The sequence below is a fragment of the Vombatus ursinus genome, unplaced genomic scaffold, assembly GCF_900497805.2.
Source record: "Vombatus ursinus unplaced genomic scaffold, bare-nosed wombat genome assembly UNPS02005459.1, whole genome shotgun sequence".
NCBI lineage: Eukaryota > Metazoa > Chordata > Mammalia > Diprotodontia > Vombatidae > Vombatus > Vombatus ursinus.
Window position 1 is genome coordinate 3,510,600 of NW_020945237.1, and position 27,152 is coordinate 3,537,751.

General features: G+C 38.9%; 1 protein-coding gene across 2 annotated transcripts; it reads right to left on the minus strand.

Annotated features, from left to right (window-relative positions):
- Positions 1-26,879, minus strand: GTPBP10 (GTP binding protein 10). Of its 2 annotated transcripts, none has more exons than XM_027847872.1 (10): positions 26,774-26,879; positions 22,870-23,063; positions 20,223-20,314; positions 15,331-15,475; positions 8,762-8,835; positions 6,692-6,744; positions 3,877-3,984; positions 3,185-3,262; positions 2,234-2,357; positions 1-297 (listed from the first exon to the last, which is right to left on the minus strand). In XM_027847872.1, exons 1-10 carry the CDS (start codon positions 26,804-26,806, stop codon positions 41-43), a joined length of 1,158 nt encoding a protein of 385 aa, XP_027703673.1. In that variant the 5' UTR covers positions 26,807-26,879; the 3' UTR covers positions 1-40. The 2 variants fall into 2 exon arrangements, with proteins under 2 accessions (XP_027703673.1, XP_027703675.1); XM_027847874.1 differs by lacking the exon at positions 26,774-26,879 and adding an exon at positions 23,171-23,264.
- Positions 26,880-27,152: the final 273 nt, after the last annotated feature.

The window sequence follows — 27,152 nt, forward strand, 5'->3', positions numbered from 1 at the left end:
TTTGAGGTCATCTAATTTAATTAATAGCAGGAATAACATTTTAATGACATTCAGTTATTTCCATTCTAGCGTATTTCGATGAGGGATCAACATGTGATAATTTTGAATTCTGTATATTTAGCAACTGTTTTTCAGAGAACTTTTCATTTTCCTGATCCGATTGTTCATCTATGGATAGTCTTAGGCAGTTCTTTAATTCTTCAATTCCTTCTCCTGTCTGTGCAGATATTGGGATGATATGTTGGAACTCCATAGTTTTCCCTGGAATTTCATCTTTTTCAAAGAGATGTGAAAAATCTGAAATGAACATAGAGTTTAATTGTTTTCACTGTTCTACATAAAATATATCAGCATTATCCTGATATATTGATTTATGAATATTCAATTACAAAACCAAACATTTTAAATCCTCTTAATACACACAGAGGACTTCTATGTAGCTAGTTTCTACTTGCCTAACAGTAATGGAAAGATTTCACTGACCCCATTTTAATTAAATGCAGTTTCCAATACAAAATTTCTTTTCAAAAGAAGCAATTAATTTATAATCTGAGGCATTCTGACTTATTATTTGTGGTGGTATTTGTGAGTGGTAAGTTTGTCCTGCTCTCTGACACAAAAAACCATCTCAAACACAATGCTGTGTGGTTGTGAATCCTGGAATATCACAATCTACAATCTCTAATGAATCAAAATCAAAGGGGATCCTAAATACAATGGAAGAACACCAGGTGGGGCAAGTAAGGTATAGCATATTTTTAGTGAAGAGTTACAAACAAGAAGTGGCATTAACATCTAAGAAATGTATGATCAGAAGAATATCTGGGATAGCCATTTTAATGAGGGAGAACAAGTACACAGACTCAATGCTGCTCTGGTATAGGTAACAGGAACCATATAAAGACCTAGAAGAGGAGCTTCCAACCCATTAAGCATATCGTGCTAGAGAAAATTTATGGAGAAACATGAAGATCTGCACAGCAAAAGAAAATAGGCTCTAACTATACTGATCAAGGGAGGACCTCTGATCCACTGAAATCATGCACAGTATTCTAAAGGTTCCTGCTCTAGCAAAGAAGACACAAGAAGGGGGATTTTCTAGAGAAAGGAAGTCTGGTATTGTGAAAATAGAGAAAGGATTTGGAGTCAGAGAGCCGAAAAACCTGACTCTGCTACTTACTACCTGCATGATATGAGATGGTCTCTCAATCTTTTCTAATTTAAGGAGAACACTTAGAAGCGTCTGGCCTGTCTTGAATTTTTAAGTAGCAGCTACCAACCAACCTTCCTTCCTTCTTTCTTCCTGTCTCTCTTTCTTTCTTTCCCTTCCCTTATTCCATGTAGAGTTATCAAACCATTGCCTGTGAGTGCTCAGCTCAAAGGAACGTAAATTTTGATCACAGAAACCTTGAAAGGTATCCGTGGGGTTTCTTTCTTAAGGACCAAGCCTTAAACCCAAATCACTCTGGCTGTCACTGACTGGCCAACAACAGGTCTCGGACCAAGCCCCCACTTGTTTGGGCCCAGATTGGCTCAGAGTAAAAGTAAATAGCAATTGTTTCTGTTTTGGCCAGAAACCCTGAGGGTCTTCTCCTCCCAGATTTTTTTTGGGGGGGACTAGTAAAAGAGTCCATTCTCTGTCTCATTTCTGGCCAAGCCTTAATCACTGATTGAGTGTTGCCTCAGTCAAATTGAGACCCGTTAAAGACCTTAGCTTAAAAAGGCCAAAGTCTCCCACTACATCCAGGGCCATCTACAGTAGCCCTCATTTATATCTGGCCACTGGACTCAGATGGCACCAGAGGAGAAAGTGAGGGTGGTGACATGGCACAGCCCTACCTCACTTAAATCCAATTCATTTGAAGTCAAGGCATCACCTCCCTGATGTCATAGTCTCTTCAAGAATGAAGGACAAACAACAACAATCCACTGTGCTATATCTTAGCCCGTGGCAACCCTTATAAACTCAGGGTGCTCTCATACACCTGGATGAATCAGCTCTCTCCCGAGGTCAGCTTTTCAGCCCAAAGTCAACACTCTTCCCTGTCATTCATTTCACTATTTAGTTATATACTGCCTTATTCTGTAATTTAAATGTTTCATGTGGATAAATCTTAACTCCTCAGTAGACTAAGTTCTTTGAGGACAGTCTATCTTATTATATTTCTGTTTTGTCTCTTAAAGCATGTATGTGGCACTCAATGCACAATGAATAAAAAACTGACTTATTTACCTTTAGGATTACGTAGTTGGTTCACAAGTTCACTGAATTTATCTTCAGCATCTGGTAAATCCATTTTATTAACTGCAAGTAGTGAAGGTTTCATCATAAGGTCTTCTTTGTATAGCTCCAGCTCCTTTACAATAATAAAGTAAGAAATTATTTCTACAAAACATTCTAGCTAAATAATCCATTTGCTTTTTGCATTAATATCTTCTTACTGACATGACTGGTTAAATAAATGACCACTGAACTGTATCAGAAACTGAAGTCAACATGAATAACATTAGTGTAGCACGGTGAATAGAATATGAGACTGGGGCTAAGAGGACTTGAACACGAGCCTCCACCTTGCTCCCGTGGTCACTGGGTGACCTTGATAGAGTGATTTCACCTCCACCAGTTTCCCCACACATATTCACTTTGGGATTTATCAAGCACTTTAGCCAGGTTATTTTATTTGATCCTGTGAAGTAGGTGCTCCTATTACTCTCATTTTAGGGATGAAGGCAGGGAGGCTCTGAGAAGTTAAGGAACAAAACTAATGTAGTATCAAGAGTTTGTCTGACTCCAAGTCCAGCATGTTATTTATCCACTACTCCATAGTGCCTCTCATCTTATTTATCTTAGTTCACCACATTTTCAGTTTCAAAGAGGTATTTCCAACAAGACCATAAATGCCCTGGGGCATTTAACCAATATCACTACATTCAAAATAGGGTCTCCTCTTAGAAGTTATTTATATTTTATATTCCTCTATAACTACTTTTGGGGCCCCAATTATGTACAATTACTACATAAGTAGGAACTGTTAGTGTAGCACACACACATTACAACCCGATTTCAATTAGTCTTTCATAACTAAATACTTAAAACTCTAACTAGTCCAAACACAATAAATTCTACTTTAAAAATTTTTTAATAATACTTCTTTTCGGAATTTATAGAGGGCAGCAAGCTTACCTTTGTAAGCAATATTACAGTTTCAAAGGCAGATCTGAATTTAGTTTTTGAAGAAAGCTGAAACCCAGAGACATCAACCTAAAAAAAGGAATGCAATAACATTTAAAACTGTAGATATGCTATCTGAAGAACTCTGGTGTTCTGTGGTGAAGTAAAAACAATACTCAAAGTAACAGAATGGGTTGAAGATCTTAATGAATTATATCCAAGCAAACCTCAAAGTAACATCTGACTTAGTAAATGTCAACATTGCCCTTTTAAAGCTTCAATAGTTTAGCAAAACGAAAATGAGAAGTCATCTAGAGTTGGTAAAGAGAGTGATTATCAACTTCCAATCTAGTGCTTTCTAACTCTCATGATGCAACTTCTATGAAAACTAGTTTCATGATATTTAATATTTTTGATAGACATTATCTGACCACTAAGTTTGTTTGATCAGTTAAACTTAGGCATCCACTTATAAGAGCAACTAGGTGGTTCAGTGTTGGACCTGGAGTTGGGAAGACCTTACTTTACATCCAGCCTCAGATACTAACTAGTTGTAGGACCCTGGGCAAGTCACTTAATCTCTGTTTGCCTTAATCCACTGCAGAAAAAAATGGCAAACAACTTGCCAAGAAAATCCCATGGATAGTAGGGTCTATGGGGTCATGAAAATTGAACAACAACAACAATAACAATAACCTACTTACAACAAAAAGAAGCTGTTTGGTTCTTTCTATATGCTTGAGGAATTTATGTCCCATTCCTTTGTTCATATGTGCTCCTTCTATTAAACCTGGAAGATCAGCTACAGATACCTAACAAAAATATAGATAATTTTCAAGAAAAAAGGGAAATATATTTAAAGATATTGGGAATCACAAATTTTAAAGAGCACAAAAAATACATATAAGAGGAAAAGTCAACAATCCCAAATTTGTTACTTTTATGAATCATCAATTGATTACCTGGTGATTTTTACATATGTGCTTCAAGAAAGTCAAGTTAATTTTATAGCAATCTGAGTTAATAAAGGATCACAATATTTTGCTACAATCTGAAAATAGACCTCTAATTCCACTTGCCAGGATTTATTAATCTAAAAATTTCAGGCATATAGTTTAAAAATGTATTAACTTCACATATAATTCTATTGTCATAAATTCTATTGTATAACAACTTTAAAACACTCATGGAATTTAAACCTTGGAAATCTGTATTCTTTGATAGGAATAAAAATATATTCATTTTAACAGACTTATTTACTAGATAGAATTCTACAGTATTATTGAGCTAAACTGTCACTTGATTTGTTATTACTTAGTGGGCCCTACTTTTCACCATACTACAAAAGAAGGAAGACAGTAATCAGTATGCTTATAATATTTTTTAAGTGTCTGGAATGATAACCATGACTCTTCCAAGTGCACACCCAGGGGACAGTCACAAAGGATTTAAAGCTGGATGGGATCTCAAGAAGCCATCCAGTCTAAATCCCCTCATTTTACAAATGAGAAAACAGAATCCTAAAGAGTTAAGTTAGTTAAGTGGCAGAGGCATGATTAATACCCAAGTACTGACTCCAAATCCAATGTTTTCTGCACTATGCTATACTGCCTGCCACTCTCCTTAGCTTTTTACAGTTAGGCAGAAATAAAGAGAAGAAGCTGGATCAGATGTGCTCTTGAGGATTCTCTTTACTCTGGTATTCTTAAAATTGTGCAAAACAACTGTGTTGATAGAAATGAATAGTGTTTGGGTCTACACTTATTATTTTCATTGTTTCACATACTTGCCAGTCTGATGGATGTGGGGAAAAAACCCAGAAAACGGTTTTAATTTGCATCTCATTATTCTTTAGTGATTTCTGAGCAATCTTTCATCTAGCTGTTGATAATCTACACTGTCTCTTTTAGAGAACTTCCTGTTTATATCCTTTGACTACATCTACTGGATAACAGTTTTATACAGAATGGTTGTGTATAGATGTGTGTATATGTGAATACACACATAAATATATCCTTAGATATCTTGGGTATCAGACCATTAACTAAGATAGTTGCTGTGGTCTCTGCCCTTGCCCCATTAAAAAGTTCTTTCCTTACTCCAGCTACAATGATTTCATGAGACAACATGGCGCCCATATTGGAACTGGGTGCTAGGCCTGCCTTCAATACATATGAGCTGTAGGATGAAGGACAAGAGACGCCACCTCTCAGAGACCTGGGCAACTCTCTAAGACTAAATTCTAAAGAAGGTTTTGACTCACACTAGGAGTTTTCTCATCTGGGAATTCCCTATAACAATGAAATCAAAGGTCTTCCCTCGCCCTAAAAGCTTTTTAATTTAATGTTATCAAAATTGCCTATTTTTCTTTTACAAATTTCTCTATATCTCATTTGATTAGGAATTCTGCCCCTAACCAAAACTGTACAAGGTATCTCTTTCCCTCTCCTTTAGTTATTTTTATGATGTGACCTTTTTAACTAGCTTGTTGTGCTATATGGTATATGGTCAGTCTAAGCCTAATTACTACCAAACAATTTTCTGGTTTTCCTAGCAGTTCTTGTGGAAGAGGCTACCATGTTTAATTGCTTTTGGATCTTGCGTGCCTTGCTCATTTGGTTGGATAACTTCTCTATTTTTTTAACTAATACTAAATAGTTTTATAATTACTGTTTATAATATAATCTGATATCCTTCAATCCTATGTTTTTATTATTTCCCTTGAGAATTTAATTTTTTCTTTTATTAAGTTCTAGAAAATAATTCCTTGGTGGGCTTTTTTTAGGGGGGAGGAGAGGAGGGAAAAGGGAAAGGATCAAGGAGGCAAATTAAGTAGAGGAACCAGTTAGGAAAGAAGTCAGGCTCTGGCCAGTAACTAAATGCTAACACGGATACAGACAAACACGCTTAAAGATTAGTAAGTTACAAAATGACAGGGTTAAGAAAATGGGATTTATAGTTATACAATAAATATTACTTTATCATGGATTCTTTTACATATGTACAAACCACTTTTGGATTCACCATACTCTAAGTGGGACATTAGTTCTATTGTTTATATAAAATTTACTTATTTGTTCTTTTCCTTTAAAAAACGATTTTTTGTTTTGATAGAGATCTTCATAAAATTATTTTATTATATGAGAAGATAGTCAACTCCACCATACTCTGATGTCTTAATGTGGAATGAAAATGTCACAATAAGTTCTCAAAAAAAAAATATATATATATTTAAAAAATATGTATTTTAGGTTCTGACAATTGCTACTAAACTGAAAAGGCTTCTACTATAGGTTCAGACTGCATGTCTGAAGGACAAGCCTAGCAAAGTTCAGACGGCAGGTTACCTCTAGGGTTTGTTTGGTTTTTTTTTCTTCTTCAGTCGTAGAGACTCTCAAACACCATTTATCAAATTGCAGATCTGTATTTGTAGAGGAAATGCCTAAGCAAAGAAACTATCTGTAACCAAAGAGAGTATTTAGAAAATTTAAGTCAAATTATCTTTCTATATATACTCACCTGTTTGAAATCTTTATACATAATCTTTCCCAACTGAGGTTTTAATGTTGTAACTAAATGAGAAAAAGTAAATGTAAATTAATAACAAGAATTTTAGGCTGTAATTCTAAAAATTCTCCTTTCATTTGTCTGTGAATAAAAGTAAAGAATATTTTCTATGAACAGCTTAAATCTTACTTGTTTTTAATTTCACAAGGTTTTATTACACTATACATCATGGGGCCATAAGCATAGAGCTTTGTAAACTGACCAAAGGCAAACTCTTATTAATTACTATGTGATGAACATTTGAGACAAAGACAAATGAAACACAATAGGTAGAGTAAGTTGAAAGACTCCCTTTTGTAAAATCTAAATTGGGCATCTGGAATTTTCTTACAGGATAACTCTTGACTCTAAGATGTAAATTCTATATACTTGCAACATTAGTCTCCTTTATGATTCCATTTATATACCGACTAGCTAAGAACCTTCAGCAGCATTTTTAACAGCACAGTCACAAGTCTCAATTTCATTTAAAAACTAAAAACAAATATATGTTAAGAATAACAAAATCCAATTTATATTTTTTCTTATTCCCAGGGGTTCTTCTGCATTCCTAAAGTTTCACCTTGGTCATTCTCTTTTTGTGTAACAGTTCAACTGTTGTGGGGGCTCGAATTTTGCTTCCATCCTGTAAATTATGACTACATCATCTCCATTCTCTCATCTCACTATCACTGTACATGGCAAGTCCCACTAAAAACAAAAATTTTGGTAGAGTACAAAAGATCTCCAAACTCCAAAGCATTTCTATCAGGCTATATTTGATACAGTAAAAATAGAGCTCAACCAAAGAATTCAGACAATCCTTTGGAATCTTCTCATAGACTCAAGATCTGACTCGACTTTACTCCTTTTTACTCTCCCCTCCTCTGTGTGTTCAGTCATTCAGCTGTGCCTGACACTTCGAGACCCCCAGGGATCACAGCACGTCTGGTCCTTCTATCGTACACTATCTCTTAAAGTCTGTCCAACTTCATGTTTGTTATTTCCATGATACTATCTATCCTTCTCATCCTCGACTGCCCCCTTCTCCTTTTGCCTTCAATCTTTCCCAGCATCAGGGTCTTTTTCAATGAGTCCCATCTTCTCACTATGTGGCCAGAATATTTAAGCTTCAGCTTTAGTATCTGGCCTTCCAGTAAAGTCTGAATTAATTTCTTTTAAGTAATGAGTGATTTAATCTCTGCTGTCCAAAGGACTCTCAAAAGTCTTCTCCAGCACCACAAATTGAAAGTGTTGAATTTGCAGCACTCAGCTTTCCTTACAATCCACCTCTCACAGCCATACACTGCTACTGGAAAAACCAACTCTTCTCCTGTACTGTCCAATAATTCACTGCTATCTACCTCCTAACCATTCAGTGCCCTAACTTTTAACTTGATATTGAAAAAAAAATTAATTTTTCCAACATATCTTGATAGGAAGCAGTCCCCAAATGACAGCAGTAATCTGCACCAAAATATCTGGCTATTAGAAGAAACCATGACACTTAAGCTAACATACAACGTCTAATTACTATTTTAAAAAAGTCTAAATCGATTGGGCTGCAGAGAATTCTGTCCCTTCTACATAATTTTCTGGGAGATTGCTACATCCCCCTTCAGTCATTTCTTCCATACGATTTCTTTGCTTTTTCCTGTGCTCCACCAACTCCTCCAATAGCTTCTTTTCCATTAACTCTTTTTCTGTGATTATTCTTGCATTCCACCATCTTCTTAGTTCTCTTTGTGGATTACTTCCCTGACCAAGTTAAGAGGAGATTTGAGACAGGCAACTTGGAGAGAGATGAAGACTCTTATCTAGCTCTATTTTTCTGCCAGGGCTGAGCTAATTTATTTTCTCTGAGGCTAGATGGTCAAAACCAATCACTGGCATTTTGTCAACTAAATACAGGAAAGTCGCCTCAGAGAAATGATACTACCATAGCAACAATGACAGTACCTTACTCACTGGGCCCACAGACCTTTCGCTTATCTTAAATTTAAACTCAAACATAGTAGAAAAACAAGAAAACATACTACCTACATGCATAATCTGCAATCTCAGGTTTTGCGTGGGAAACTTTACTTAGTAAAGAGGATTTTCCAGCATTTGGAAATCTGAAATGGGAAAGTAAAATTACAAATTTAGTGAATATTAACATTATTAATACCATCTTAATTCTGAATTTCAAGTGATTTTAAGTAGTAAGTTCTTCTTCTGAGGTATTACTCATGGACTCCAGGGTGGGGAACCTGGATTTGTTCTGTGAGGTTTGGATTCAGTCAAAGGACTGCACTTGAGGACCTAGATGGTCCACATGTGGCCTCAAGGCTGCAAGTTCCCCACCCCTTGACTAGACAATTGTACAGTTTGTAATAAAAATTACAAATTATGAAACAGACAACAAGACAAATATAAAGAGCACCCTAAACTATGCAAGAAATTGTAGCAATTTTAGGAATTTACAAAACAATCTGATCCTTTATTATTTCCCTATCCTATGCCTAATCATTTACCTATAATGTTCAGGCCTTCGAGATTAGTTATAGGACCATGGATCTAGAATGGAAGGGACCTGAGTGACCATTTAGTTTAACATCTTCATTTTAGAGATGATTAAATGAAGGCCCAGAAGAGTTAAATGACTTGCCTAAGGTAACACAGTAAAAAAAATAAATAAAATAAAAAAATAAAAATAAAATCAAGAGGCAGGATTTAAACCCAGAACCTCAAACTTTAAAGCTACCTGCTGCCTCTTTTATTAAATGGCACTTGTTTTAAATGTAGAAAAACAACAAAATTTCATTTTATGTAGTAAATACCAAATCATGGGTTTTAGGAAATATTTATTTGGTTTTCTGGGAAGATTCCTAAAGTTTATTTTTGTAGGTTTAGTTAAGTTTAGCTATCTCACAACTTTTTTGCAATCCTGAAGAAATCTTTTCTGTTGAAAGCAGAATAAAGCACTCAAAACATTTTTCAAAGTCACTTTTTTTCCCTCCAGTAAACATATTATTTTGTTCCATTGTCATATATAGGCTCTCAATGATCTTTGATGATTAATTTCTTGCACATACATTAAGTAGGTTAACCTAAATTATTTCTAAAACAGCTTTTGTTTATTTAGTTATTACTAAAGTTTTTTGGTTTTAAAACATAAGTTTTTTTTGTACAAAAATCAAGGAGACATACACAGAGGAAAGCAAAAGTAATAATCCCCATAAAGACCAAAATATAGATTAGTTTGTCGATTAACTAACCAGAAAGAGTTTGGAAACTTTTTTTAAAGGTAGACAACTGAAAGAAATTGTTTGAAAGCTAGCCAGTTTATGGCACTAGAAGCGGAAATATAACCTAACAGCAGATCAGATTTCATAAAAGAATCATAAGATTCTGCTGTCTTAATGCTTCTCTTCTATAAGGATGGGCAGTTTTGCTAGTATTCATGGTAGTAGTTCCACCCCACACCATTGTGTGTCCTTCCCCCCAGGCTCTTCCTGATTCTATTTAAATTAACTTGTATTTCCTTTGCATATACTTTTGTATATATGTTGTCTCTGCCAATAGAACATTAAGTCCCTGAAGGCCAGATGATTTCATTTTTGTATTTGTACCCCACTGTTTAGTACAGTACTGGGCAAAATAAGCATATAATGTTCATCAATTGACAAACAAAACAAGGCTTTATCTTGCCTTATTTACTGGTTATCCAACTTTTCAATCCTTTGTAATTTGACTTGTTTCCACTATTTCCACCAAAACTGCTTTCTCAGAATTCAACGACGTCCAAATTACCAATGTAATGTGGCTGTTTCTCAGTCCTCCTCTCCTTAACCTCTCAGTAGCAAATACTACTACTTAGCACCACATCCTTTTTAAAATACTATTTATCTTAAGGCATTCTCCTGGCTATCCCGTCATTCGGTCTTCTGAGATTAACCCCAAGGATGATTTCTTTCCTTTTCTTCTTTCTTAATGTCCTCCCCTCCAATGAGTATTTCATTTCCACATTTCAATATCACCTCTATGAAGATAACCACCAAATCTGTATCTCTGCTAGGTCAAATCAAAGGTTGATTTAACACTCTGGTGTAGGAGATGCAAAGACAAAGTGGTAACCATCCTTGCCCTCGAGGAACCTGTACATATATATATATTATATATATATATATATATAAGTAAAAATAAGAACTAGGGCTGAACATGGGGTTTTATTGGTACAGGGAATTCTACCAATGCATTACATGTGTTGGAGGCAAGGCCTCAGCCCAGGTCCTCACTTCAAGTTTGGCCCTTCACTACATCACGCTGCCTGTGCCCAAGATAAACACAAGGTGACTCTGTGGGGGAGGTAAGGGGGTGAAGAGGTACGGAATCTGTGAAGGCCTCAAATAGGAGACAAACTTTGAGATGAGCTTTAAAGGAAATGAGGGATTCTAAAAGGTGAAGGTGAATACAGAGAATTGTAAAAAGGCCAGACAGGAGATGGTCTGTTGTGGGTGAAGACTAGCCACAGGCCAGCTGGCCAGACCACAGAGAGCATGAAGGGGAGGGAAGCACAATAAGCCTGGAAAAGGAGGCTAAGGGAAAGGTATGAAAGGGCTTCAAGACTGGAAAAATCATTCTTGGTCTTCTTCCCCAAAGCTGGCCCCCTCCACACGTCCCTGTGACTAAGATGGGCACTGCTGTACTCCTGGGGGGCCATGTGTGTTCCTAAATCATTCTCTCCTGTCTGCAGTCAGTCACCCAATGCTTCTTCCTTTTGTCCTGCTCTTTCTGCTCATGCAGCTGTTTTTCCCATTGCCTCTTGCCTAGACTGCCTTAACACCCTCCTAATACGTCCCCTGGCTTTCAGTATCTTCCCTTCAGACAACTGATAGAATGCTTTTCCCAAGGTAAGGGTAGTAGGTATTACATCTCTACTTCAGTGAACTCCCCTGGCCAATGGAACAAATCGAAATCCTTGGGTTTAGCTCATCATTTGAGGTCTCCTACAATCAGGCTCCCACCTGTTCTCCCAGCCTTCTTTCAGACCACTCAATGCATTTGCTGTTACAGACAAACTGACTTATGAGTTGTTTTCGGGACAAGATGTTCTGATCTTTGTGTATCAGTACAAATGTTCACCCACACCTGGGACACATTCCCTCCTTCTGGTTCTCACAGTCTTAGCCTTCCTTCAGGACTCAGTTTGGGTGCCACAAGCCTTCCTCGTTCTCCCTGGTTGTTAGCACGCTCTCCCTCATCAATTTTCTTCATATTGTACTAAAGTTGTATCCATCTTGTATCTTCCCAGTGGAATGAAAATCTCTTGACAGCAGAGACTGTTTTGTGTCTTTCTATACTCAGCACCAAAGAGTGTTACACATACTAGGAACTTAATAAATGTTTGCTGAATTAAGTCTTCAGTCCCAACCTCTCTCACCACACATTAGGTCCACATTTCCAACCACCTTCTAAAGCTTTACCTAAAATTCTAATGGCACCTCAAGTTTAACATGTCCGGAGGCAGCCCAGAACCATGAACCCAAGAGCCCAAAGTAAAGGAGCTCCTTGAAAAATCACCTGATCTGCTTTTTGCTCAGTTCTCACAGCCATCATTGAGGGGAGAAACTGCCGTGGAGAAGGGGCCTATCCTCATCATCATCACAACTGCTGATCAACTGCCACCAGCAGACAGACCGGCCTAACAGGAGCACTCTCCGGGCTTTTGGTCCTGCTTCTAGCCCAGTCCTCACAGCCACCATCCAGAGAAACAACTCCTGTGGAGAAGTGATGAACCATCACTACCATCTGCAAACCAACTGCCACTCACAATACAAGTTAGCCAGCCAGGCTAAAGCAGCAAGGCGCCCTGAGAAAACCACAGGAGTTAAACTATCACCATGGTTTTGACTACCATCTTCCCGCAGAGTGCTGGGGACAGGCAAGAGCCTTGAACCCAAGAGTCCTGGGAATGGTGATATTAAATGACATTAAAGCAGCAGCATTAACCTCTGCATTGACACTGCCTCCTAAGGGCCAGGGGCCTTTTCCATCTGAATCCTTCCACATGCTGTCTCCCCCAACCAACACAAGCTCCTTGAGAGCAGGGACTCTCTCCAGCATTTAGCACAAGGCTTTGCAAATAGTTAAGTACTTAAAAAATGCTTTATTTGTTCATGTCCAAAACGGGACTTATCCTCCCTCTGAAACCTATCCTCATAATTTGCGTAGACTCTGATTTTGGAAACCTTAGAAATGATGAAGTTAAGTTGCCTCACTTCTCATGTCTGATGTCTCCCTCCCCTCCAACATAAAAGAGTGACATGGCCCTACTCTCTTGCCAAACCCAATTGATCCAACTGTGCCTTTGATTCCACCCCTATCCTACCTCTTTTAATCTTCAATTTCTCCTTTGCTAACAGGCTCCTTCCTATATTGCTCTGAATGCAGTGGATCTCGCTTATCCCAGAGTATAGGTGTATTTTTAGGATAGGTAGGTCTCTCTTATTCTTGGAAAAAAAAAAACAACCCCTACCTAGAGTCTGAGACATATGTTTGCATTCTATTGCTATTTCTTCTCCCATTCATTACTAAACTTCTAGATACAATAGTCTACATTTTCTGAAACCATTTCTGCTTCCCCAACCAACTGTAACCTGTCTTGTGTCCCCACATAACGATAACAACAGCTAGCATATGTACTCTGGGCACAAGTCTGACCACGTTACCTCCAACCTCAAAACCCTTCAGTGACTCCCAGTATCACCAATGCAGAATCAGAACTGGAACCAAACTGACTTGTGCCTTTGTGACCACTGCCAGAAGAGTTCTAGTGAGGGGGCCCCTATGTCCCCAGAATATCCATTCTATTTTAGGTTAGTTTTACTTGCTTTGGAAGTTTTTCCTTATCTGCAAAATGGCAATATTAATACCTGTAGCATCTCCCTTCAAAGAGTTGTTAAGAGGCTCAAATGAAATATATAGAAAGTACCTTACCAACTTTAAACATTACATAAATGTCATCTTACTATTATCACGTCAAGCCTAAATGTGCCTCTGAAACTCACCTGCTGCTTCTAGTCATGCCCTTTGGGTCCAAGAAGAGGTCTAATCCCCTCTTTTGATGACATACAATCAAATATTTGAAGTTAACTATCATAACTTCCCTAACACCAGACTTCTTTTCTGTGAACTAAACATCTGCATTCCCTTCAACCAATCCTCATATGGCAGAAATTAGAAGCCTTTCATATTTCCACTCCCATTCCCACCCACCCCCAACCTCCCAAGACTCTCTCCAGCTTATCAATGTCCTTTCTAAAATTCGCTGCTTGCGGTCTGCCCAGACTACGACCTTCCTAAGCCTCTCTCATAATACAGCCCCTAACTGCATGACCTTTCCTGGCCATCTATCTTATAACACTGCTGACTCATACTGAGTGTGCAGTACACTAAAATCTCAAGATCTTTTTCAAATTTTTCACATTTCTCCCATCTTGTACTTGTACTTATGACTTTTGGAACCCAAGTGTAAGACTTTACCTTTATGTCTACTAAATTTCAATTTAATCAACTTGGTCTAATATTCTAGTATGTTAAAATCTCCTGACTCCTTTATTCAGTCTATTAGCCACTCCTCCTAACTTTGTGTCATCTGAAAATTTGATCTATGGGCCTTCTGCACCTTTAGCCATGGACCCAAGACACTTCCCTGGAGATCTCTGACTCCTTTTGGGGTACAGTCAATCAAATAGGACACTAGTGGTTAGTTCACATTTCTCCACAAGTATAATAAGGGATTTTGTCAAACACTAAAGTAGCCTGTATCTCAGACATTTCTTTGATCTATGAGTTTAATAATACTGTCAAAAAAGTCAATGAAGTTAGTCTGATAAGACACGTTCTTGGTAAAATGATGCTTTTTCTTTTTTGGGGGGTGATTACATTTTTTTTTTCCTAGGTACTCACTACCCATCTCATCAATAATACTTGTGGAATAAAATACAAATTCCTTAGCTAGGCATTTAAAACACTCCACAATCTGGTCCAATCTACTTTGTACCCTTATTTATGATTTATTCCTTTTAAAGCAAAAATGTTCAGTACAAACTGAATTATTAGTTGTTCCCTGATAGTATCCAATATTCTCCCACTTCTCTACTTTTATGCAGTCCCTCCCTCACATCTGAAATGACTTCTTCCTTATCTCTGACTGCTGAAACTTTTCTCTCCCTTTAAGGGACCACTCTAGGAGCTGTTTCCTCTGGTGCCTTCTCCACTCTCAAGTTATATCCTTCCCAATACTCAAATGTTTAAGAATAACTTTGGATCTTTCATTTGCCTTTATCATATTGCATCTGCACCACATTTTTGTATGTACAACATATCTCCCTCAAGTAAACTGTAAATCTGTACAGTGACCCTACATGACACAGTGGACAGAGCACTGGGCTTGGAGTCAGGAAGATCTGCATTTAAATCTGGCCTCAGACACTTACTAACTGTGCGACCCTGGGCAAGTCACTTAACCCCGACTGTCTCACCCCCTCCCCTCAAAAAACACCATTTATTTTCCATTCCCATAATTTTCCCTGAGATTCATATCTTAATATATAAGCATTACTCACCCTACAAGGCCTATGTCAGCTATAAGTTTTAGATCAAGGTGAATTATTCTTTTTTGACCCTTGGATGGCAAGAAATTTGAAAGCAAATTACCCCCAAGTCCTCCTTTTGCTATCAAAATTCTATCATCCTCTTTATTGAGTTCTCCTAAAACAAACAAACAAAAAAATTTACAGTGAGGATCAGTATGCAGGCTTTACTAGTGATGTGACACATTTTCATTTACTTTACAACTATAAATCACAATCCCCAGAACTGAAAGAATTATTATCAGCGTATGTTTCCCTTGGGGCAGCAAGGACACACAGTGGATACAGGGCCAGACCTGGAGTCCGAAAGACTCATATTTTTGAGGTCAAATCCAATCTCAGACATTTACTAGCTGTGTAACCCTGGGCAAGTCACTTAACTCTGTTTGCCTGTTTCTTCAGCTGTAAAATGAGCTGGAGAAGGAAATGGCGAATCACTCCAACATCTTTGCCAAGAAAACCCCAAATGAAGTCATGAAGATTCAGACATGACTGAAATAACTGAACAAGAAGAATAAAAAATTTGTTTCCTAGGAAGAGTTTGAAAACAAAAAGGGAAAATAAAATTCTCCAAGTTGATGTACACCATGATCACACATTAGCATACTAGTTATATGCCTAGACTAAGAAAAGTAAATGAAACCATCATAATCAGAAATAAACTTCATTAAGCCTTTAGTTAAACTCTTAAGAAAATAAGGAATTCTTCTGGTATCTGGATCATGTGCCACCTGAAACTACTTAATTAAAAGAATTAAATAACCTAAATTGAATATACATAATTTTAAACATTTATTCAACAGAATCTCTATAAAAATCCTACTCCAATGCCTAATGGTTGGTTAAAGGCAAACAGGTTATTGAAGGCTCTACAAGTGGAAAAGAAGATTTGATATAAATAGTATTCTAGCATGAATACTGTAACAGACTGAATGGACAGACAAGTCTGGAGACATATCACTAGAAGTTTGGCTCCTTGGTAGATTTTTTTTTCCTTTTTCGTGAGGCAATTGGTGTTAAGTGACTTGCCCAGGGTCACACAGCTAGTGTCAAGTGTCTGAGGCCAAATTTGAACTCAGGTCCTCCTGACTCCAAGGCTGGAGCTCTATCCACTGAGCCACCTAGCTACCCCTCCTGAGTAGATTTTTAGGTTAAAGCAATCCATCGGGTGGTTGAAATGAGTAGAGTGGAGCCAAGGCTGAAGATCTGTGAACTATCTAACACAGAGGTGAAAGTCAAAGTCAGAAATGGATGACACAGGCAAAGGAGAAACCATTAAGAGATTATAAAGAGAGTTGAGAACTGTGCAGGAAGAGAAACATGGGGGAAAAAAGATAGAGGTAGAAGAACCAAGAGATGGCAATGGCACAGATACTAAGAGAAGAATTTAAAGGTGGGCACAATTAATGTCAAATACAGCAGTGAGGTCAAGAAGAATGAAGACTGGGTAAAGGCTAATGGGTTTGTTATAGAAGGAGAATAGTTTCAGTGGAATAATAAAGATAAGAGAAAATGTAAAAGGAATGGTCAAATGGTCAAGAGGCCATGCAAGGAACACTTACAAGAGGGCTGAGTTCTTGGTGTTGGTTCCAGGCCAGAGGGGAGAACTGAAGGAGGATCTGAGGTCAGAGGCACCATCCCCAATTTCCCAGGACTAGAGGTGATTACAATAAGCAGCTAATACAAATAATTTTTTAAAAAAATGATCAGGTAGCTAGGTGTAGCTAGGTGTAGCTAGGTGGTACAGTGGACAGAGCTCTGGCCTTGGACTTGGAGGACCCGAGTTCAAATCCAGCCTCAGACACCTGACACTTACTAGCTGTGTGATCCTGGGCAAGTCACTTAACCCCGACTACCTCACCGAAAAGCAAAAAAATCAGGCAAAGGAGAAAGAACTCAACTGTAGAAAGTTACTATGGGGATAGGGAAGACCACTGCTTGTCTTCAGGAGCATAGTGAAGCAAAGAAAAAGCTTCTCCTACGCCAAAGGGTAACGTCAAAGGATCACCTGCCCAGAAAGAATTCATATAAGATTTTTAAAAAGACTTTAAAAATCAAATGAGAGAAATTGAGGAAAAATTAAAAAAAAAAAAAAGAAAGATCAAGAAAAACAAGATTATGAAAAGTCAATCAACTGGAAAAGGAAATTCAACATCTTATGGAAGAAAACAACTCTTTGAAAATCAGAAGTGGGCAAGAGAAAACCAGCAAAGTTATAAGAGACCAAGAAATAATTAAAAAAAAATATAAAGAAAGAAAAAAATTGAAGAGAATGTGGAACATCTCAAAAGAAAAACTAAATAAGAGGCAGCTAGGTGGCGCAGTGGATAGAGCACCAGCCCAGATGTCAGGAGGACCTGAATTCAAATCCAACCTCAGACCAAACACTTGACACTTACTAGCGGTGTGACCTTGGGCAAGTCACTTACCCCCAATTGCCTAAAAAGAAAGAAAGAAAAAGAAAAACTAAATATCAAACATTCTGAAGTTTATAAAAATCTTCTGAGTTCAGACAGAAACAAGAGTGTGGGAAAACTCTGGGGGAAAGGGTGGGGAAGACAGGATAAGAGAGGAATCTTTGATGGGGGGTAGGTTAAGTAATAGGAGGGCAAGGTAGCGAGTAGAAATAAAGTAGAGGAGTAAGAAGGGATAGGAAATAAGAAACACACAAATATAAAATGAAGATCAGGAGTAGAATTTATTAGGAAACAAAAGCAGGGATAGTAATCATGAACTATATGTCAGTCATATTAATATTTAAATTAGATATTATAAGGTTGGAATATTGTTGTGGTATAGGAAACGATGAGTTGGTAGACTTAGAAAAATATGGGAAGACTTGAACTTATGAAGGAAGATGTTATCTACCCTCAGAGGAACAGAGAACAAGTAAGTATAGTATGGTCTTACAGATGCATATGAATGTATATGTCTACACATGAGTATGACTATACATATCTAAATATATATATGCAAGTGTATGTATGTGTGTATGTATATGTTTATGTGTGTATGTATGTTTATGTGTGTACACATATATAATATATACATGAGTGAATGTGTGTGTATGTGTGTGTGTATGTGTGTATGCGCTTAATTGTAGCCTTAGGGGGAGGTAAGAAGGGGGAAAAAAAGAACAAAGTAAAAAGTGCACAGCACAGAACAAAAGAAAACTCAGAATGAAGCAAAGAAAAGTTGGACAGTTCTGAACACAATGTGGAGCCTTATTATATAGGCTTTCTTGGAATAGAAATTTATTGCTGTACATTTTGAATCCTTTTCTTATTTTATATTTAAGTTTATAATGCATTTCTCTTTTCTTATTATATATTTAAGTTTTAGTATTTAAGTTTAAACTTTTTCTTAAAAAGTCAAGGATGAGGTTTGATCTCTTGGCATTGCATGGAAACCAAGAAGGTTGGGAGATTGAGACTATTTAGGTATTATTGGACATAGAAAAGCCTTAGTAAGAATATTTGTGTCTGTTAGTTTGGGTGGCTTCTAATGGGAATAAAGGAAAATGGAAGTGACTCCATGTGGGTATTTCCTCCAGAGGGGGAAATATAAGCAGAGCCTTGAGGAAGTGGTCACATGGTAGGGTCAGTGTCCAATGGCAAATGGTTGCTGGCGAAAGACTGATAAAGACATATGGTATTGAACCACAGGAGGATCTTCAGACAGATGGGCAGAGATATTTCTCTAAGACGGTCAAAGAAGATGTCCAGTGAACAGGAAAGAGAATCAAAGATCTGAATGGGCAAGTTTTCCAGTGCGTAGAAAGAAGCTTCAAGGAACTGTTTGCTCCCAAATGGAAGAGATGACTAGAAGTGAGAACAGTAGGAAATGTGTCCATTTTAAGTTGATTAAAGAGTTCAATATCTAACGTACGTGTACCTATGGCTGGTTGACTGTCCTTTGTTCTTCAAGATGACCAAAATGAAATTGCTATGTTAGAGTCAAATTATAGTGTGTCCAACTGTGGCTGATCAGACCAATATGAACTCAGAATGTTCTACCACAGGTTGAGTACAAATAGTTCCTGTGAACATTTGGGGTGGATTCTCGAAATCTGTGCATCTTGTGTTTCTTTTAAACTACTTCAATTCTGCTTTACTCTGCAGCAGAGTTTGAATGCCTAGCACCACCTAAGTGGTCCATACTTTATCTTGCCAGGTGATCTTTAGAACTTCCTAACACAATTCAAATGGAAGCAATTCATTTTCCTGGCATGGAGCTGGGAGACTGTCCAGGTTTCACAGGCATACAACAATGAGATCAGCACAACAGCTCGGTAGACAGTCTAATATCTCTTCTTTCCAACACTTTCTTTTGGAGCCTCAGAAACACAGAGCTAGCTTTGGCAATATGTATAACAACCTCATCATCCTTGTGTACATCCCTAGAAAGTATACTGCCAAGGGACGTGATTTTACCCTCAGAATTGTCTCCATTTGCTGTAACCAATGGTTCTATGTCTGGATGGTATGGTGCTGGCTGGTGAAGCACCTGTGTTTTCTCAGTGTTAACTGTCAGGCCAAAATTGGCAAAAGCAGCAGAGAATCAATCCACACTTTGTTGTATCTCACCTTCAGGGACTGCACATACCACATACCATACATGTACCATATATCATATACCTACACCATACACTTAAAGACAATTCAACAGAGAGACCATTATAAGCTAGTACTTAAATATATTAAATAAAGAATTATTCATTGAAGGTAAATTTAATCTACAGTTTTAGATTCTTTCTCCCCTAGGGATGAGACAGACACTACAGGTGAGAAAAACAATAAACAATCATTTTTCAAAATGTTCACATTTCTCAAATATTTACAAAAAAATTAAATCAGGATATTCACCTATAATTTGGCCTCTCTCATCAGTTACTGTAATGCCCACAGGCACAGATATTTCATAATCCAGGCCTTTCTCTCCCTTTAATGCACTGATTCTGAAAGGCAAAAACAAAGTCACAAATGCCCCAAATTTTAAAAAATGAAAGCAGATCAAGTAAACTAAACAATCAATACTTCAAGTGGGTATTCTAGTTTACAACAAGGCTGGACAGTACATATCTCCTTAGGCTAATTTTTACATAAGACATTTTAAAAGTGTTTGCATTTGCCAAGATAATAATAATTTACCAAGGGCTGTATCTTTAAGTCAGTTGTTTGAACTGAATATATTTCCTTACAGAAAACAGCTTTCTCTAGATTTCTGTTCCCCTAAGCTAAAAGTACTCTTTTCTGAGTTCTCACAGTAATCTGCTTCTCTCTTACACATTTATTCCACTTGGTGTTAGTTACTTGTCTACATTTCATTCAATTCAACAGTGTTTATTTAACCACTCATTATATGGCAGAACAGAAGATGCAAAGACAAAAACAAGAGAATCTTTTACTCTTGAGTTATACACACAGTCTGCTGGTTGTAAGCCCTATGAAGGCAATACAAGCTTTATTCATCTTTGTATGCCCCTTAGCTCTGAGAACAGTTTTTTGCAGCCAGTAAATGTTTAATGTTGTTGAACCGATTCAAAGAAAAACAATGTTATAAACAGTGATTTGATTCCCACACCAATGCATATAGTTGAAATATAGTATACAATAAGATACACATACACTTTCATTCTTGCAACTCTAAAAATTAAACAAAATAGAAAAACTGAATAAAACAGCTTTTTATTTAGCTTGAATTCTGGCACTTGTGGGGCTGATAACAGTGGCTTCTCTTAAAAAGTTTCTAGTGAAATCTCAACAATTACCATTTTTTCATCTAAAATTTTTAGGGGGGCAGAGCGCTAGAAATTTTCCCCAGGCACTGGACAAAAAAGAGAAGAGAAAAGAGAACATTGTTCAGAAAAAGCATTGTAGTATAACAGGAAAAAGCACTGGACTTTTGAGCCAAGAGACACCTTAGCTCAGGCCTGGTCAGTCTAGGCGGGCTAGCCTCTATGAGGGAGGAAGGGTACAACAGGAGGTGGGTTAAACCACATCCCCTCAGATCTGAATGGAGACAGTCTAGATCCTTCACCAGAGCCTCTCAATCATCTTCAGGCAAGGCAATCCTTTCAGAGGTGTGACCTGGCAACTGCCTCAGCAGCTACCATGTTTCTACTTTTTCTGTAGCCACAGCTACTGAAAACTCAAAAAGAGAAAATTCTTGACATCAAAGTCCTTGGCAATGTCAAAGGGTTCAACAGCAGAAAAAGATACGGTTTTGTCAACTGAAATGATAATAAAGAAAATACCTACTACCAGCTTTGTCATGCACACTAAAAATCTTACTTGTAGCTGAAACTTCCTATATGTGTTGTCTCTCCTTACTATAAACTCCTTGGGAGCAGGGCCTGTCTTGTTTTCTTCTTGCATGCTGAGCTTAGCACTATGTCGTACACATAACAAGCACTTAATAAATTATTTTTCATTCATTCACTCAAATACTTAGTAAACCTTAAAGCCCTATTAGAAGTGTAAGCTATTACTGTGAAATGCAAAAAAATATCACTTGGTATGAAATAAGTGAGTTTACTTATATGTATGCAGTGAAAGATGGAAAAAGGAAACAAGGCCTAGAAATAAAAAGTTTATTGGATACCACACTGGTGGGGATGATGGGAGGACACTGAGGGTGAAAAGCAGAACTTGGGATCATGTGTATGATCATGTTAGAGAAAAACCTGAAGTGCAGACTTATTTTAGGTTCATTAGCTTCATTCATAATGAGGTTAAGGTCCACAAACCCCCAAGGAAAAATGGATAGATTACAGGGAATCCATGAACTTGGATGGGAAAAATTGTATCTTTATTTTGGCTATCTTAGTTATCCTAAGTGTTTTATTTTCTATATTTAAAAAATTATTCTAAGAAGGGGTTCCTAGGTTTCACCAGACTGCCAAAGGGGTACATGACCCCAAAAAAGTCAAGATAATCCCTACGGTCCTTTCCAGCTCTATAAATCCTAGGCTTCTAATGATGTGTGGAAACAGATAATCTTGGAGTAGATTTGTGTTGGAACAGGGTTGGCTCTATGTCTTAGGAGAGGCTAATAAGGGAAAAGCTTCTCGAGCTTCAGTTGGGGAAACAGCCTTTCATTACACAATTATAGGAATAATAAAGTAAAATGCCTGGTTTTAGTAATATTTTAGATGAATGAGTTTTCAGCCAAAGTCTTTTCAGCAAATTATCAAATGTGAAGGACTGTTATATTCTCAAAGGAAAGGAGATATGGAGAACAGAGGAAAGTAAGGCCCCCAGAAGAGGGAAGGGTCTACCTGGAGGGGGAAAAAGGCACAGAAAGGGGAAAAAAAGCTATGGGGTATATAGTTGGGTACAAATTTCCAACACTACAATTTTGCTAGGAGAAGCCCTACAGATAAACAGCAGTTGTACACCAAAAGATTTTTGTTATACAGTGCAAATAATTTGCAGGGGGAAAAAAAGCTGGGTTTGTTAAAAGTACAGCTGTCCAATGTTATGAGTTTAAATCATTCAATAAAGTACTTACCGACTGTTTGCTCCTTCTCCTGCCACAAACCGTTTCTGGGGATATTTATCCTTAATTTTTTTTAAGCTCATTCTTTTCTTGGCTACAACCCAGACATCACCACCTCTGCCTCCTTCTCCACCTAATCGAGGATAACCCATTCCACCAGCTCCTCCTTTTGCAAAGAGTCTTAGATTGTCCATGAAGTTTCCATACTATTAAAAAAAAAAGTTTGGGTTTACTGGATACAAAGAACTCATTAGGATACTAAACCTGTGTATGAAGCACATTTACAAAAATGTAACATAGTGTAAAAAAAGACCTGGGTCCAGGTTGGTCTCTGCTGATCACTAAGCTAGTGTGACCTCAGTTCCAGCACAGATCTGCTCTGAGTCTTGGTTTTCCTATCTATAAAACAAGATGGTTTAGATCAGATTCTTTCTTTCTTTCTTTTTTTTTCCCCCAGCCAAAGACAAGGTTTATCAGAACATCCGTCATATTGGGTAGACTCTTAAGGAGTCTGAACATTAGTAAGCTATTGGCAGGACTGTAAGAATCTGAGCAGTGGCTAGATTGTAAGAATCTAAGCATCTTAATGGAGACAATAAAGACTTTATATACAGAAAGACTATGGGAGGGATCTAGGAGTGGCCAAGTAGAATATGAGGTAATAGAACTTCAGGGACCTGGGTCAAGTGGCCAGGGAGAATGGAGTCTAAATAGGATTAAGGGTGGGAAGTGGCCAGGAGCAATAGGAAGGTCTACAAAGAAAGGCCAGCTGATGGGATTATAGCCTCAGGCCAACACCATAGATTTGGCCAAGTGGGAAAGTCCAGGGTTTTTCCTTTTTGGGGTCTAGATCCCATCCTCATCATTCCCCCCTCAAACAAATGGGACCCAAATTCTTTTGGTGTAAGGGGTGAAGGTCTCGGCTTCTGAAACTGCTTCCTGCTGGCAAGGGTTGTAGAGATGTCCCTGCCTTGAGGGGGTGCCAAAGAGGAGGCTGACTAGAACTGAGCACAGGCTACATCCAGGGAATGATGGGGACATTGGCTGGTACTCACTTTTGCTACCAACTGAAGGTGAATGGCCTGTATGTAGTCTGGAAGACACAAATCTAACAGAAAAAACTGCAGGGCCCAGGTATAAAGCACGGACTAGATTTAGGGCCCAACTTTGAGAGGATAAAACATCCTTAGCTCTGTTTGTTTTCAGATAATTCAATTTTCCAACCATGCAGTATCAAATCTACCTCATAGCCAGACTCAGGAATAGGCAGGTGGGTAACATTGCCTTTCAAAGGAACATAATGGGGAAACTGAGCCAGGAGGATCCCATCTTAGACTGGGGCTAAAACTGTCCTTTCAGCTTTTCCCTGAAGGGATCAGATTATTTATTTAGAAGATGCCTTCTAGCTCTAGGTTCTAACTCTAAAACATTCTGTAGCTGTTTGTATTGTACTTGTTATCTTTTCTTATCTCATCTGTAAACTCTTACCAGCTAAGTATCTCTTCTCTTTTGCACAAGATGAATGCTAAGCATACACTAGGTACTCAATAAATGTTTGCTGAACTAAACTGGATATTCAAAGATAAAGCTCTCTCTCCACAATTTCTTCTCTTCCTAATTATTACTCAAATCTAACCTGAAAAATGTGTTTGGTGTGTCACATAAAAGACTCTCACAGTTTACAGAGGAAATGATAAAAACAAATCTCTATCTCCTGGCTTGACCTTTCCTTCAAACCCCAGGGTCATATCCTCAAATGCCTATAATGCTGTATCTTTACTTGGATGTCACACACACACACACACACACACACCCCAACTTTCATTAATACTTTGATGGATTTATGATCTCATTAATGTGTATGCTCTCTCCGAAAGTGCTTATCCATACCCACCTATGCTTTTTCCCATAAGATTGCTGCCTATGTCTTCCCATAAATCCTCCAGAGAGGATCCACCCAATATCCTGAGGGCTTTCCTCTATGCCTTCACATTAAGATTCAACATATACCATGTCCATCTGTAGGTCCCCACCTCCTTTTCCAGGCATAATTCTCTCCAATAGCAAGCTTTTGTTTCAAGCAACAGATCTGCCTTTCAAACATCAAGATTCTTTCAGTGATACTATACGGCCCTGAGTTATGGAATAGCAGTTTGTAAAGAATTAAAGTTGACAGTCATGCAAAGGGTAGTGGAGAGGTGCGAGCAGTATTTACGGATTAAGAATTGTGCACAAAGGTCATCATAAAAGATATCAGAATTATTCATGATGACAAAAGTATCTGGGCTGGTCACCTAACAGAGGATAACCCAGGCCAGAACACAGAGGTGTAAGTGCAGTGCCAAGAGAACTAAAGGAACTCCCCCTCCCCCACAAGCTGAGTGGATATTTGTGGATTCACACTGTGGAGAAATTTATGGGAGGAGGATACAGACAACAACTTTACAGATGAGTAGGCTTGGACCCTTTGTGATCTGCATCCTTTATGGGAGAACTGACATGTCAATATGACACATGAGATGACAGACAGATCCATTAAAGTTCAGAAACATGGCAGAAAAAGGCTTTCTTCTTTAATGTCCTAGAAAACCAAATTCTTGATTTCTGATAATCATATTGATAACCTGTTGATTCAAACTGAGCTCAAAGGTCTTGGGAAAAAGAATCTCTTCTAGGGACATCACCAAATTAGATGATCTCAGCTTTCCCTATGCATGCCTTTTAAAGTTCCTAAGTTCAAAATAAGTGCTGTGCTAGTCTGTGTGGTACAACAAATTCAGAGATTTAGAAAGCTCATTACCAACAATTACACTTAATGACAGACTTTACCATCAATATAATGTTCAAAAGGGATAACTGAAGAACCTTAGAGCCTGCAAGGACTGCATAGTCAATCTATTCCAAAGCTTTCACTTTACAGATGAGGTAAATTGAGGCCCAGCGAATTAAAGTGATTTGCTCCAGGTCACATACTCAGGAGTGGTCAGAATTAGCACTCAGGTCTCCCAACGTCCAAACTGATGCTTGTCTCTTCATTATTACTTAAGGGGATTTTTTTGTTAAAGCAGCAGTGATTTTACCTGGGGTGATTCTTAATCTCACACTATGCAAAAATGAAAATGGCCTAATTTTCTTCACATAACCGAGCCAACCCACTATGTGATTTAAGCATGCCCCTTTTTAGCTGCAAGCAGCAAACGGTTCAGAGGCTTTGGACATCCTTTTCAAAGGAGAATCCTAAAATGACCATTTTCTCCGTGGGGCAGGCGGCCTTTCTGGGCCTCGGGGGTGGGAAGCAAGGATCCCGAGGAAGTTGCTCGGGGCAGTGTGGGAGGGGCGCCCGCAAGCCTGGAGTTTACACTCACAAAATGTACAAAATTACAATTAAAGCCAGGCTCGAAAGGCAGGATGGAACACCAGAGACAGGATGAGGCAGGGTATGCAGTGGGAGGGTGACCTGGGAACATCTGCTCCAGGGTAAGAAAGCACCTCCGGGCTCAGCTCTTCAAGCCGCAAGACGCTCTTAAATTCTCTGCTACGGGCCAGGCCTGGGGTCACTCGGCCCCGTCCTCCAGGAGCTCCCGTGGTCCGGAGGGGGTCGCCACGGGCACGAATAAGGATATGGCCAATCGGATTCAACTTGCCCAAACTCCAAAAAGCTGACCCTGCTGCTCAGCTAGGACCCTAACGGGCGGGGGTCTGCCCTTTGGGGGCCCAAGGCTAGGGGAGGAAGGGAAGGAGGGGGGGGGAGTTAAGGGGAAGGGAAGACGAGGCAAGGGGGAGAAAGGGAGATGAGGACGGGGAGGGGAGAGAAGGTGGAGGGAGTCTGGGGGAAAAGAAGCGGGGAGCAGGTGGGGAGAGCGGAGGGGACTGGGCTGACGGACGAAGGGGAGGGCCCGGCCACCCAGACACGCACCTTCCTCAGGAGCGAGCAGCCGCAGCGCACCATGGTGGCGGCGGAGATTCGGGGCCCCGGCCCCCGCGCTGGGAAGCGTGGCCGAGCCTGCTCACGAGGCCGGCGGAGCTTTACGGGCCCTTCCCCGGTCCCGCGCCCGCGTCTCGGCGCTCCTCCGTTCGGGCCCTCACTGCGCAGGCGCGGGTCCGAGCGGCGCAGGCGCAGAGGCTCCGTGCGCCTGGCCTTTCTGTGCCGCGGGGGTGGGGAGGGAGGATCCCGAGAAAGCTGCTCGGGGCGGCGAGGGAGGGGCTCCTGCAGCTTTACGAGGGAGGAACGTGAGGCCTCGAGGGGTGAATTTTGGCCTTCTTGTCCGCTAGCTGTAGCTGGGCGCTCTGGCCGC